This window comes from Centroberyx affinis, unplaced genomic scaffold, assembly GCF_046629955.1.
Source record: "Centroberyx affinis isolate AG114_WGS23_722 - 3 ecotype Tasmania unplaced genomic scaffold, CSIRO-AGI_Caff_v1 ptg002185l_1, whole genome shotgun sequence".
NCBI classification, from domain to species: Eukaryota; Metazoa; Chordata; class Actinopteri; order Beryciformes; family Berycidae; genus Centroberyx; species Centroberyx affinis.
In genome coordinates, this window is record NW_027280493.1 from 391,097 (window position 1) to 405,828 (window position 14,732).

General features: G+C 40.1%; 1 protein-coding gene across 1 annotated transcript; it reads right to left on the reverse strand.

Moving 5' to 3' along the window:
• Positions 1-6,521: 6,521 nt before the first annotated feature.
• LOC139655037 (stomatin-like protein 2, mitochondrial) lies at positions 6,522-13,038 on the reverse strand. Its single transcript, XM_071532339.1, has 10 exons — positions 12,911-13,038; positions 11,863-12,015; positions 11,591-11,690; positions 11,140-11,198; positions 10,373-10,474; positions 10,138-10,272; positions 9,307-9,451; positions 8,318-8,397; positions 8,062-8,190; positions 6,522-7,479 (listed from the first exon to the last, which is right to left on the reverse strand). Exons 1-10 carry the CDS (start codon positions 12,950-12,952, stop codon positions 7,363-7,365), a joined length of 1,062 nt encoding a protein of 353 aa, XP_071388440.1. The 5' UTR covers positions 12,953-13,038; the 3' UTR covers positions 6,522-7,362.
• Between the last annotated feature and the right edge of the window lie 1,694 nt (positions 13,039-14,732).

Here is a 14,732-nt window from a genome sequence, read left to right on the forward strand (position 1 = left end):
AACCGGTAGAGAGAGTAGAGAGTGAAAGAAGGATCTGCGTCCTGCTGTAGACGTCCTGCTGGAGTGAATGAGAAAACTGGAAGACGGGGAGGATTGTGTCTTTTGGGGGGGCGGAGCTTAGGATCTGTGAGAGATTTGTGCGTGATAACTGATTATACTGGCATGCTCCTTTTTTTTCTTTTTCCTAAAATTGCAGGCTGAACGGTGTGTTTGCCGAAACATGAATATGGGATTCAAATTCACCAAATGGGTCATTCTTGTTTTTTTGATCTCATAACTTTCAGATGAAAAGTATCCTTTCCTTTAAAAAAAAAGCAGGCTTGAGGTCAGACTTGAGGACAGGTTCAACTGCCAGAGAAAATAAATCAGATTATACTCCCCCTCTCTCTTATCTCCTTTCTTTCTCTCTTCCCGTGCTTTCTCGCACATTCTTTATCTTGCCGTCTTGATCCTTCCCTCTTTGTAATCTCTCTCTTAATGGGAGGAGCTGTCGTTCAGACTCTAAACTGTGTGTGTGTGTGTGTGTGTGTGTGTGTGTGTGCGCGTCTGTGAGAGAAAGTGTGTGTCTCTATTAGTGTGTGAGAAAGAGTGTGTGTATGTGAGGGAGAAGAAAAGCAAGCAAGTGTGTGTGTGTGTGTGTGTGTGTGTTCAGTAGCAGCGACTGGTGATGAATGTGTGAGTTCGTTAACTGCAGCTGTAAGTGCCTTTTTATGAGCTGTTAATACCTTTGCTGTCTCTCGCTCTCTCTTTCTCACTCTCTTTGTCTCTCTGTCTCTGCTGTTTCTGCTTTATGTCTGCCCCCCTGTCCCACACACACACACACACACACCTCTCTCTGCTGACTTCTTTCTTTTTTCTGCCGTTAATAATGTTCACCTCAGTGAGCACTATTTCAATGCCAAGGCCAGTCTGAGTGTGTGTGTGTGTGTGTCTGTGTGTGTGTGTGTGTGTGTGTGTGTGTAAGAGAAAGATAGAAAGTTTCGAATAAAACCAAAACAATTGGTCTCACACCTGCAGCTCCAATACAAACCTATGTAATTTATTAAGAAACTTAAAAGTTACCACAGTTTGGGGTCGACCTCTAGTCCTTTACACCCCATCACATGCCTTTTTGTGTATCCCTGTGTGTGTGTGTGTGTGTGTGGGTGGCCTGTGTGGAGAATAGAAACACAAAACTCTTTCTTCTTCTTCTTCGTCTTTTTCCCTCCCCCTCTCCCTTGTGCTTTATCCCCTCCTGTCCCTCCTGATCCTGCCGTTCAAGGTCCTAAAAAAGAGAAAACTTTACATACCTCCTTAACTATACTGCCCCGGGGCGGCGTGCATGTGTGTCTGTGTGTCATGTGGGGGGGGTGGGGGGTTAAGGAGAGGTGAACAGAAGAAAGAGCATGCACGTGCGCGCGCGCGCGCACACACACACACACACACACACACACACACACACACACACACACACACACACACACACACGACTTTGTCTAAATTATGGTATCTCTTTTTTTTCTCCTAGGGCAAAGCAATTACCGACAACTGTAAAATAAATTATGGGGAGTCAGACAGACAGACAGACAGACAGACAGACAGACAGACAGACAGACAGACAGACAGACAGACAGAGAAGGAGACAGGAAAAGAAGAAGAAGAGAAAGGACAGAGATGGTGAGTTAGACACAGACAATGAGAGAGAGAGAGAGGGGGGGAGAGAGAGACAGAGAGGTGTGTCTGGGAAATGCTTGGATGAGAAAACATCCGATTTTTGGGCCAATCACTGCCAGGCTTTTCAAGGATTAAAGACACACACACACACACACACACACACACACACACACACACACACGGTGGCAAGTGTCTGCTTGCAGTATGCTTTATGTGTTGAAATCCGTGCAACCAAATTCCACATTCCAGTCATTGCTTTCTCCATTTCATCATGTGAACTGAACGCTCCCAACATAGAATTAGAGATGATAGAACATTTATTAGTATATATATATAACATCAGGCTTTGTTCTAGCCATTAGAATTCTATGGCAGCGACCAAGTAACCTACAAACCCAGAGGCCTGCTGATGGAGGAGTTTTGAGGTCCAATGTCAGTGTTGACAATAAGTGAAGAAAAGTGACAGTAACCAGTTCACCTGCTGCTACAAATTTCCGCCAGCGAATGTGTAATGACATTTCCTTTGAAATCTGTCTCTCTCAGAGGAAAGGAACAAAGTTTTTTCCCTTATAAGGAAGAATTTGGACCGCTCTGATAAAACCTTTGGTGACCCTCATGCAAAAAATACTTTTCCATTGTAATTGAAGGCTTACAACAAACAAACCAAACCAAAACCAAAGTCAAGTCATGTAAAGTCATGTAAAAAAACACTGAATGGTCCCACCCCAGACCAAAATGTCCTGACAGCATGGTTTGGATCAAAGTAATACAATGGGAAAATGAGACATTCCTGCACCAGTTTGTACCAACAGCCTAACAGGTCTGCCTCATAATGCTGGTGAAATCACCTATGATAGTATGGGAGAATGAGAATTTTTTGGTTATTACCCTCATTTAGCAACATTAACAAATCCATCTTGCTCTGAACTTGATGAATATTTAAAAAATCTGTCTGGTGAGTGTTTTTGCAAAACAGAGAGCCCATAATGTGTTCATCTTATAAAATGATTCTGCCACAAGCCAATAAGAAATATTACAGTGTCTACTAACACATGTGCACCTCTTAGAAATGTTTTGTTTTTAGAACTGTAGGCTGTATATAAATTGTAGGTTATACAGTGTTTTGCACAAAATGACAAGGCTGTAGCATTCCTCACTGTCATGATGCATCAAATATCATTCTTCTCTTTAAATAGTCATTGGATGAGTCGTTCCTGGTATGCGGTGCTTTTTGAAACTCTTATCCTTTGGGAAACAAAGTACAGGTTCAACCTTTAAAAAAAACATTTTCCCATGCATTGCGCTGAGAGTGCTAGCCAAATGCCCAACAGCAGCAGTTTATTACACTTTAATTGAGGATGTGGTAAAAATAAAAATCAAAGAAGCAGTGTAATATGATTGTAGTCATATGCTTTTTACCACCATACTTGCTGTGATTTACTGGAATCACGCACTTTTTGAAGTAGCCAGCAGGCTTATCTGTGACAAAGATGAACTTTGTAAAGACACTTTATTGGGAAAAAACCCCCCAGCACACCAACTTACACTCACTTAGAGATATTATATTACATTATATTGTTACATGCCTGAGTGCAGGTTGGGTGAGACACACTTCACACATTTACAGGAATCATGGTTGGTGGAGTCACATCTCTTGCATCATCTGTTTGATCAGGTACATTGCCCAACAACTCAAAAATTAATTCAAGTACAGACATATACTGTACTGTATATACAGACTTCTTCTAAGATATCAAGTATCACTTTCTGTATTACATTCTTTAGTAAAATAGTAATTATAAACTCATGGTTATTATGTGAAACGTGTGCTACCTGTGGAACCCCACTTGGACCCTGTTTCCTTTTACAATGACAGTAGATTATGTAGCCTGGTTCCAGGCTCTGAATTGCATCTTGTCTTCAGATTTTGCCAAGCGATTCAGTCTGGTGTTGCTCTAGTCAATGTCTTGTTCTCACTCAGAGAAACAATCAAGCCAATCAACGCCTTTGTTGGCAGGACTAAAGTTTTCATTGACGTTTCGGCGGAATAGATTTGTTGAAAGTCATTCTTGGTGAAGTTAGTAAATATGTCCAGCGTTAGTGTGACTGAAAATAACGTCAGAGCTATGTCAGTCACTAGTGATTGGTTCAGGGAAAATCAACCCCCCCACAAAGAAAACGGCTAACGAGGAGGAAATCTCAGCCTGAATAATGGATTGGTAAAGAAACGGCCATTCAGTCTGAATATCAGGCTAGGAAAATACAATAAAATATAACAAAATTATTTCATTCCCATGAACATGGTGTCACACAGGAGCAGGCTACTTTTCTTAAAAGAGAATTAATACAACTAACAGAATGGAAGGTGATTTCAAGGGCACACAAAAATCTTAAATTAGACTTCTAATTAGTGATATTAATGCAATTATCGCTAAAAGTTTTACGTTAAAGATTTTAAAAAAGACTACATAACTAAGAAGCAATTCTGTATAATTTTTCAGCTATGAAGAATGTAGACTATTACTTGAAGCACACAGAGCTGTGTCAGAAAATGTAAATTTCTGTTTAAATATGTGTTTTTTTAGGTCAACATTGCTTTATATTTATATATACATTATATATATATATATATATATATATATATATATATAAAATTAATTCTACTTCTTTATTATTTATAGATTTGTATTTACATGCCCAACTAGTTACTTAATGTTTTGTGCACACAGCAGTCGTGTTTGTGGTCATAACCGGCTTATGCTACTGCTGTGAATCTCACAAGTTGTACAGGGTTGGCAGGTCTGTTACAGTTGTAATATTTATGGTAAAGGATCCAATCAGTTGACATATGAAGGCCCATATAAGAATCCACACAGCAGTGAAACCAAATAGCTGCACAGTTTGTGTTAAAGTGTTCCATGAATCATAGAAAATTGCCAAGCATTCCCTCATAAAAGAAGGAAACCAGACAATTGCAGTAATTATAACAAGATGTTAAGGGTTAAATTCTGGGGAGACACCAGACAGTTGCAGCGTTTCCTTTAAAGGATTTATTCAGAACCACTCCATTTTTGAAAGAATGTCGTATTCGGGTTCACACACACTAAAGAAATCAATGCAGATTCTGTCGTTGATTCCAAAAGACACATTTTCTTTACTATTTTCCGTGTTCTCAAAGCCACTCTGCTCTTCCTTGTTCCTGTGACATTTGTGGCATTTTGGGTGTGTGAGTCTCAAAGAGCCGACCATAAGCACCGTAACACTGAAGTCAAGCCTTGTATTCAGCTCCACTAGTCAGATTATGCTACAGAAAACGCAGAGCTAAACAGCATAAGCATTTAGCCAAAATGTAGTGAATTTATTTACCAATTCACATTAAGTCATGTAGGTGCCTCAATATCACAGCAACATAATTGTTTTCTCAAATCTGCCATATTGCACCAACCCTACAAATTAATTTTTCTATATTTCATCTTTGCAGATTTCTCAATGACTGTGTTGATAAAGGCTATAAGAGTGAATTAGCAATGGAAAATATTCTATGATTGTTCATAATGTTTATTTACCTTATAAGTAATTTTTACCAATATTTCTATTACTATTACTAGGCACACACAGCACCCATTAAATATTAGCTTATGATCCTGGCTCAGCTAGTTTGGCCCAAGATGGCAGGAAAAACAGTGAATTATGGTCCACTGCATGGTTTTGAAATATTGGATATAATTCAAACAATGAAACATTAAACCCCCAAAAGGATCAAATGTACAGATTATAGCTGAATTTTAAAACTTAGAACATTAGTGTTTGGATTTGCATTAGTGCGTGTTGGGCGAGGCCACCAAAATCAAATATCCCAAATACTCTATCAAGATTTTTTTCTCAACATTTGGCTTCTAAAACACTCCTTTCCTGGCCCCTGTTCACACAGCCAAGATCACATATAACATTGCTGCTCTGGTCACAGAAGAAATTTCAGAGTTAAGTGAGATCTTGTGAAGCTTAATTCAATTCACCGGTGTCCCGGTTTGTCATCTTGACTCTTCTTTTTTGGGTGAGATGCGTCCCTTCACTTAAGATAAGTCCCTTGTTTTATCTTGCTTTCACACTGTGTTTTTCCTCTTGTTTAAATATATATCATTTTATCTGGAAATAAACTCATCTACATGACAATTCACACAGTGGAGAAACCATACTGTTGCAATGTTTGGAACCAACTTTGTTCTTATTGCTCTCTGAGGCTCTATGTGTAGAGAAGACAAACAACACAGTACAGAACTCAGTGTGCTGTAAACATTTCTATTATAGAGTTGAGTCTTTTTTTTTTTCAGCTAAGAAAACAATTGACTTAAATAAGTTAAACTATTGAATGACTCTTGCCCGTCTGGAAAGCCATCACCTCACTGATGAAGCATGAATATTCTAGGGATACAGGAATAATTTTACTTTCTACTGTCTGGGCGCTCTTGTTTTGTCCAAAAAAAAAAAAAAGTCAATAAAAAAAGTCTGTAACGGTAGGTGCTTGAAGTTGTAGTTTGCAGAAGACAGGAATCAAACACTTTGATCTCATAACATGTGGTAGTTTTGACCACAATGGCCCCAGTCCACTGACTACTACAACATTGTTCTGTTTTGTGTGGTTTTTGAACCAGGTATTATTCTGATAATTGGACTTAATGGGCAAGAGTCATGCAGATTCTTCTTCTTTCTTTCTTTGAATCCCTCCGCTTCAACCACTTGTGTTTTATGGTGCTGCAGTCTTGTTTAAGCAGATGTGGTAAATCTACTTCACTACAGCTCCTCTGTAATATCCCAAGTAATACTGGGTGGCCAAAAAAAACGGACCCATTAACAGACGAAACTCGCCTTTTACAACCACTTTATTTTTCTCTTTTTCTTACAATGTGGCTATCTTTCCCTCAGCCAGTCATTTCCTATTTCCCAGTCAACACCCAAAATACGTCATTACTTCGCAGTATCTTGTTTCATCCCATCTTCCTAAAACAATAGGTTCCCCATACACACAACTTACACAAGTGCTTTGAGATTCAGTTGAACCATATTCCAAACCATATCTCTGGTAAAGTCACTTCAGTTTTAAAGGGTCTTATGTAAAATAGAAAAATACAAAATAAACAGGAATAACTGCTCTTGAAATTCTATTCAATCATGATCTGTTTTTTCACCAGCCAGAACATGTGAATCATCGTTGAAATTTGACTCATGTAAAACATATGTGGACCTGAAAACATGTTTCGTCACATTGGTATGTAATTTCACTCACAGAGAACGTCCATTCAAATCGGGAGAGGCAATTCAGAAGCTGCAGATCCCCTGTTTTGTCTGTGTGTAACTCTAACACCATATCACGCCATATTTGTAGAGCAATTATGACTCACCACGGATGTGATTACTCATAACAGTGAATTTAGGTCAGGGACAACACCTGACCGACATAAAAAAAAACGGCATGAATAGTACAGTTCCTCTCTTGAAGATGTTGTTGCCAGCCCTCCAAGGCTAGGCATTCCCTCTGTTTATAGAGTGTTATTTCTTCCTCTTCTTCTGTCTCAACATCCTGTGCCCTGCAGTAGATAAAGTGTGTCCTTTGCACCAGACGGAGCTCACACAGCGCTGCCGTTGTACCTTGTGATTTTGAAAAACTGCTTCCTCTGTTTTCTGTGTCTTATTACAGTTCAGTGTCCTCCGCTATTGGGTTAACGTTGACTGGGCTTCAAGCTCTTCATTCTTTTCCTCCTCCGACTCCATCTTCACGCTCTCAGCTCTCGGCCTCGGCTTGGCCAACGTGCTGTAAATAGTCATGGCCTGAGGTGCAGGAGAACAGGATAGGAACTGTTATCATTGTAGATCAAGAGGAGGAAAGCCGCTGAGATATGCAGCAGTAGTTAACTGTATTGAAAGAAGCTTTTGTATGGAGATAACATTTCCATCGCACCATCTTTAGTTCAATGTGCACATAAAACAACTGTAGGATTAATCATTTCAGTAACTTGAGCCTAAGAGCTGAAGCACTTGTAGGTTGTGTGATTATTTTCTTCATAAACTAGTAAAAATAATTCCGTAAGCTGTATATACAGTATGTTACCTAGGTTATCTGAGTGCAACCAGCTTCATTGCTAGCTTACAAATTCAGAAATGATTTCATAACACCTAATTCTAACTGTAAAAAGAAAATGCAATATATATGATTTCTCAAACACACAAAAACACAAATTTAGAGATGCTAGTTGCAGTTTTTCTCTGACTGTACTGAAACCATACCAAACCATGGCCCCAATACCGAGACATGTGCTATGACGTACCCTGACATTTGTGAACCGTTCCATCCCTAAAATAGATCCCAAAGCAGAGGGAGATGCATATACACATGCAGATAAACACACGTACCTGTGTGACCATTCCGGTAACGTCCCCAGTGTTGGAGGGCAGCAGGACGGTGTTGGACTCTTTGGCAAGGTTGGAGAAAGCAGAGACGTACTGTTCGGCAACACTCAGCGAGGCCGCTGCGTTTCCATTCTGTCCACAACACAGTCAAAATGTCCTTGTTATTCTGAATACTCTGGATAACATTTCCAGATAACACAGGGCTTATGATAATATTGTAATTCTATAATAATAAATGAAGCCATAAAATCTGTTTTACCTGTTCGGCCAGAGCATCTGACAGCAGACGAATGGCCTTGGCTTTGGCTTCTGCTTTGGCCAAGACAGCTTGGGCCTCACCTAGAGGGAACACAGCCAGGCCAGGATCACCAGGGTTTTCCAATATTTATTATATTATAAATTAACAGCCACACAAGTACATTTTTATTTTAGCTATATTCTCTATTCTTTTTTTTGTCAGCACAGACAGAGCTCAACTGGAGGGAGCACTGACTGTTTGCACCATCACATGCTGCATCATAGGCGTAATGAATACGGTTGTTGTAGTTGACTAACGTGCCTTCAGTGCATGACAGTATTAAATCTCTGTGCGTTCAGACCGAACACAGGGGGAAAGCGAAATGGACACAGCTTTGCTTTAGGTGGAATGAAATTAGCAATTAAAATTAGCATGAACTGAAGCGAATCAGCATTTGCATGAGTTGACATTTTTCAGCTTGAGCAAGAAATACCTAATGCAGTAGAGCAAAAGCCAATCAGCTTCAAGCAGGACTTGTGTGAAGTGGTGTGATCAAACGTGCTTGCATGTCATCACACTAATTGCTTATTTTTCAAGTCAATTCAACAAGCTTGTGCAATTAAGTGAAGCCCCTTAAGGACACCTTTTGCCTCTCTTCCCGTCTGAACGTACAATTAAGAGACTCAGAGTTGAGTTGTGACAAAAATGTATGTTATGTATTACTGCAATCAATAACCATGTATGATTGTTTCATGTTTGAGCAATGGGATCCTTGCGTTGAATTCTGCACAGTCTGCAGACACATGATGAAATGCTTTGTGGATTAAGTGTAATCCCATTGTAGTGTAATCCCAGAGTGGATCAGAAACACTGATCTGGGAGAGCGTAAGTGGACAAGACCTTCAATCAGATATATGATCATCTGAACATATGAATCGTGCATACAACTGAGTCAAATTCAAAATCATTCTTTCTGTACATCATGTGCTTCTGAAAAACAATGCACCTACCGGCTGCTTTGTTAATCTGCTCGGCCTTCTCTCCCTCGGAGGCCAGGATCTGAGCTTGCTTGCGGCCCTCAGCGACATTGATGGCTGATTCCCTCGTGCCTTCAGACTCCAACACCGTGGCTCTCTTCCTGCGCTCCGCCTCCACCTACAGAGTCGATAAAGAGCAAACACACTGACAAAGCTTTCCCCGTGTGATAAACTACAACCTACATCATTGGCAATGCAGTGAATGAGTAGTGTTAATCTTTTCATCAGCAGGGCGGGCAGTTGCTGTTATGGAAAGCCTGGGTTCAAGCCCTCGTGTCAGCTAGCATTCGCCCTGCTGAAGTGTTTTTTAGCAAGACTCTGAATCCCTACCAGCTCCAGGGACAGGTGTTCTGTAGCTGACCCTGACCTCTGACCTCTCTATAGAGAGGGGAAGCCAAAGACACATTTCCCCTCCAGGTATAAAAAAATTAAATAAATGCTAAAACACTTGTAGGTTGTGTGCTGTTATTTTCATAAACTGGTGAAATTGTTACGTAAAGTGATCTTTCTGTTTGTATTTACCGTTATATACCACTGAAAATACAAATTCTGCAAGCAGTACAAATAGTACTTAGGTTAGCTGAAAACAAGATTGTAGCCAAAACAACAGCGATTACTCCTGAACCATACGGACCAAATGGGAACTTGATACTACAAGAATAAAAAAATTGGGGAGACTGTGACTGTTACAGAGAAAGTATTGTGGCTATTGAAGTTCTGACTGTGATCTTGATTCTAAGTGACTTTTTCCAACAGAGGACTGGGGGGACAATCCCAAACACAAAGCTGGCATATGTATCTTACCTGCATCTGCATTGACTCTTTAACACGAGGTGGAACTTGTATATCTTTGATTTCATAACGCAGGCAGCGGATTCCCCACTCGTCTGAAGCCTGGTTGATGGAGTGGACTATGTTGGAATTAAGAGACTCCCTTTCCTTGGAAACCAGAGAGGTGCAGGACAGCAGGTTTAAGGTACTTGTCATTATTATGTATGTTGCAATGTGATACACATTAAGCAGCATGGTTGTTTCTTACCCTGAAGACTTTATCCAGCGTGAGTTTGCCCAGTTCTGAACGCATTGTGGTCTGTGCCAGCTGTGTCACGGCATATTCTGGATCCTCAACACCGTAACTAGCCTGGAGAGAGACACAGCTGTTCAGTCTCTATTAACTGCATTACATCAAATTATTACACAGCTTTGTTGAATACTAAATTCTGATTGGCCCATGAAAGCATTGTGAGGTCTGTTAATTCTGAATATCAGACCGCTGTTTCACATTTATTCATTTCAGTCTGCAGTCAAGAAGTCTGGTCAATTTTATTGATTTCTAATCAAATTAACTGGCGCTACCTTGTGGCAAAAAGACGTTACTGCAGACAAAAACTCAGCTAACCCAGGTTAGACACATGGAGGATTTTTCCAATATTATTCCTAATATATTCAAAGAGCACAAAACTTTGCTGGTTAAAGGATGAACAGCAATCTTATCGGATTTGTTAAGGTTTCTATGGCTGCAGTCCTGCTGAACTACTTTTTGGCGCAACCTTCAAATTTAGCTTGTAATAAAATAATTTAAATAATTATTGCGTGTCAAATGATGAATGTCTTTGGTAAGTAGCCATGTAATAGGCAGGATAATGTACAGCGAGTTAGACATTATTGTAAAATAAGCCGCAACAGTGTTTCAAGATCTCAATGCGAAGCAGATAATGACTCTGCATCATCCCTTATATAACTGATGGGAGAATAGAGAGCATATTACATTCAGAATTTTAAGCAGTTATCATTCTTACCACATACCTTAAAAGGATCCAAGATCCTTAGATAAAGGACTCCATCAATCTGTAGTGTCACGTTATCTGTGTAAAGCACAAACAAACATCAGTTGGTCCAGCCATCAGAGTCATTCATTCAACCTTTATTGAAACAGAGCAAGATACTGAGAAAATGTAATTTACTAGTGCTTTCTGTGTACAGGGGAAATAGAAGAGCGTGTTTATATGGAAATTTATAAAATGCATAATCATAAGTGACTGTTCAATTCATTACTTTAATATTAATGAACGTAAAACTTTAATGTTATGTTATTGGTTGTCCTATCTGACCTTTTACTTACAAAACAGTAATATTTTAGAGAATGCTATCACCTATGTTTCAAGTATTTTCCCCCCAAAATAGATACATAATATTTTACTTTCACAACATTCACTTATATATTCCAACAGAGATATGTAATGGAAGAAACACTCACCTAGAGATACTGCGGACTGTTCGGGGACATCAATAACAATCTCTTTAAGGCTTTGCACGTAACGAATTCGGTCCAGAATGGGAATGAGGAAGTTCAATCCCTACAAGAAGTGAAAGGGCGAAAAGGGTTAAAAGGGACGTAAACACGTATAACTGAACCTGAAGGAGGGTGTTGCTCCATCTTTCTATATCTTCATATTGATAAATAGATATGTAGATAGTGAGACAGAGTAACCAATTCCTATCCTAACTTGTTAGGACAAAAGGCGTTACCGGTTCTAAGATCCGGTGAAAGCGACCCATCCTCTCCACCACCCAGGCTTCCTGTTGTGGCACAAACAGAACCACAGTGTTCATGGGTAAGCTGGAGGCCCATCGCTGCTGGGCGGGAGTCACCCACAACCTGGGCACCGTCCGCTGGGGATTCTACACAGACAGGAAAACATACAATGTGTCAGTCAGTATATAAGTTACATATCAGTATATAGGACGCAGCACAGTGGCTCGTTGGTTAGCACTGTCGCCTCACAGCAAGAAACACCTGGGTTCAGTCCCCAGCCCTGTCTGTGTGGAGTTTGTATGTCCAAACACATGCAAGTCGATGGCAAGTGGATTGGAGACTCTAAATTGCCCACAGGTATGAATGTAAGTGACTGTCTATCTGCAGTGGACTGGTGACCTGTCCAGGGTGTCTCCAGCGAATGCATGCTGGGATAGGCACCAGCCCTGAATTGGTTTAAGCGTGTAGGGGAAATGAATTCATTTGTTAACATTTCATAAGAGTATCATTGAAAAACGTATGCGTTATGATTACTACACGTGAATAGGTATGATATATCAAAAGGACCATCAATGTCGACAGCCATGCATATATGGATATCCGACATTATCACAAATATAAAATGACCGGGGTATATCATGAGGTAATTGTAGGTGGTAGCCTATATCAATTCTGTGATATGAATAAAACGCATGCATTGAAATCAGAAAGGCCAGCTTGACAGCAATAGCTAATGTTAGCTACATTGTCTTTTACCTCGTGTAAAGTTACTTGGTAATGTTTGAAATAAATAGCAATTGATACAAATATAAGGCTTAAGGCTTATGTCGCGGACGTGACGAACACATGATAACCACACTAATGCTAATAGATGGAAACCAAGGAAACTTCTCCCTGAGTGACAAGTGCTACCAATTAAGCTAGCTAGCTAGCTTAAGTAACATGCAAGTTAGCAAGTATATGCTAGCTAGCCGGCTAGCGTTCTACTAGCTGAGAAAGCCTGTGTTGGTGCCAATATTGCCTGAGGTAAAAACACTTTACCTTCAAAAGGGCACCGCCGGCCCGACACAATGTTCGTAACATACTTTAAATGTTTAAAATATATCTAATTTTGAAGGTTGAACATAATCTCAGAACCAATGGGTTAGGGCTTCCGCCTTCTTCTTCTTCTTTGGCTTTATTGACGGTTGGCAAATAATTTACGGATGCAGTACCGCCGCCCACTGATCTGGAGTGTGAACTGAGGATTTACAATATTATAATACAAAGGATAGAAGTGGGGGTGGGGGGCTATTAACATATGCATATTATCATAAAACATAAGATAGAATACTACTCAAATCAGCTCCATTGATTAAAAAAAATTACGGCACTTGCCCCCTGAATTAACTATTACTAATCTAGATGTTAATGATTCTCTCTCTTGTCGTCTGCCTCTTTACTCTGCTATATTTAATTAGTTAAATTTATTATTGAGTGTTAAAAATAGTTAAAGTACATAGGCTATCCTTTATTATTGGGGAGACAACCCCTAGAGGATTATATCCATTCATTTTGGAGTGTTTATGAGTAATAATATAATTAACTTTAGATTAGCCCAGAAGGAAAAATTTTATTATTTGGCTAAATAAAAATAGTTTGGACATACAACCAATATAATTGGGAAGATTAACCCTGGAGTCTTATTGTGTGATTATTGAATGCCTTTTTATTACATTTGACTTAATGGGGCCTTCGAGGATTGGGGAATTTCGGGGATATACCCTTGCTGTCGGCCCCGACAACATCCTAGTTTGTTTGATATGATTTCATGGTGTTAATGACAGTGAGGCAAAGACATGCATGAGGCAGCAAAGAAAAAAAATACATTAAAATTCAATGATTCAAATTAAAAAGATACATTTCTCTAAATCAGGGAAACAAGATGTGACTTTAATCTTATATCATTTGGCTGTCAGACGCACAATGTTTAATGTACATACCAGTAACCAAATAATCAGCTAACAAGCATTTGAGAAGTGTGAGAACTCCCGGTTCAAGAAATGGTCAGATTTACTAATACAGACACATGGAGCGATGCTTAATATTGTTCCCTCAGTAATGAGGTGTGTTTGCACAGGAGTATTGGTAGCCATGAGCAGGGCCGTTTTCAAGTGGAGAGTCTGACAAAGTTTGGACGTCTTCAGCCTCGCCTCCGGGCCGGTCCCTAGGGTGCATGACACTGGGGTGATGTGGTTTGCTGTTTGTCACTGAAAAAATAGAAAAGATAACAGAATAAAGTAAGTAGAGAAAGTGATAACAATGGCTGACTTAAAATTCCAAAACCTGAAAAACGACCAAGCTCACAGATTAATTTCACCCTGTCTGCAGTATCTTGACCTTGCGGGAGTAGAGCTGCAGTATTCTGAGGGTTAAGATGTATTTGATGGCTTTTCCTAAACCAGGAGTACAACAGGGCATCGATCAGCAGGTTCACACAGGAGTTGATCAGCACGATCCAAGACAGCAGACCAAAAGTAGGACAAGATGTTGATGTCCTGACCTGCAGGAGAGGGATAGAAATACGGACAGAAGATGTGAGGTGCGACTGAGACACGGCAGCCACAAACACCCTCGTATAGAGGGCCGTCATGACGATACAGGGTCTGATGCCGGTGAAGAAGAGGTCGACTGTTCCTGAGATGTGGCTGATGACGACCATGCTCTCGCCACGGCAGGAGCTGAACCTGTCCGGCTGCTTTGAAAGTGTCCCATTAGAATGAATCTGTTGTAGACAACAGAACCGGGCCAACAGAGACAGATAAGGATTTTAACTCTAGTTTGGGTGATCTCTCTAGAAGAGTAGAGCAGCAGGTCACAGCAG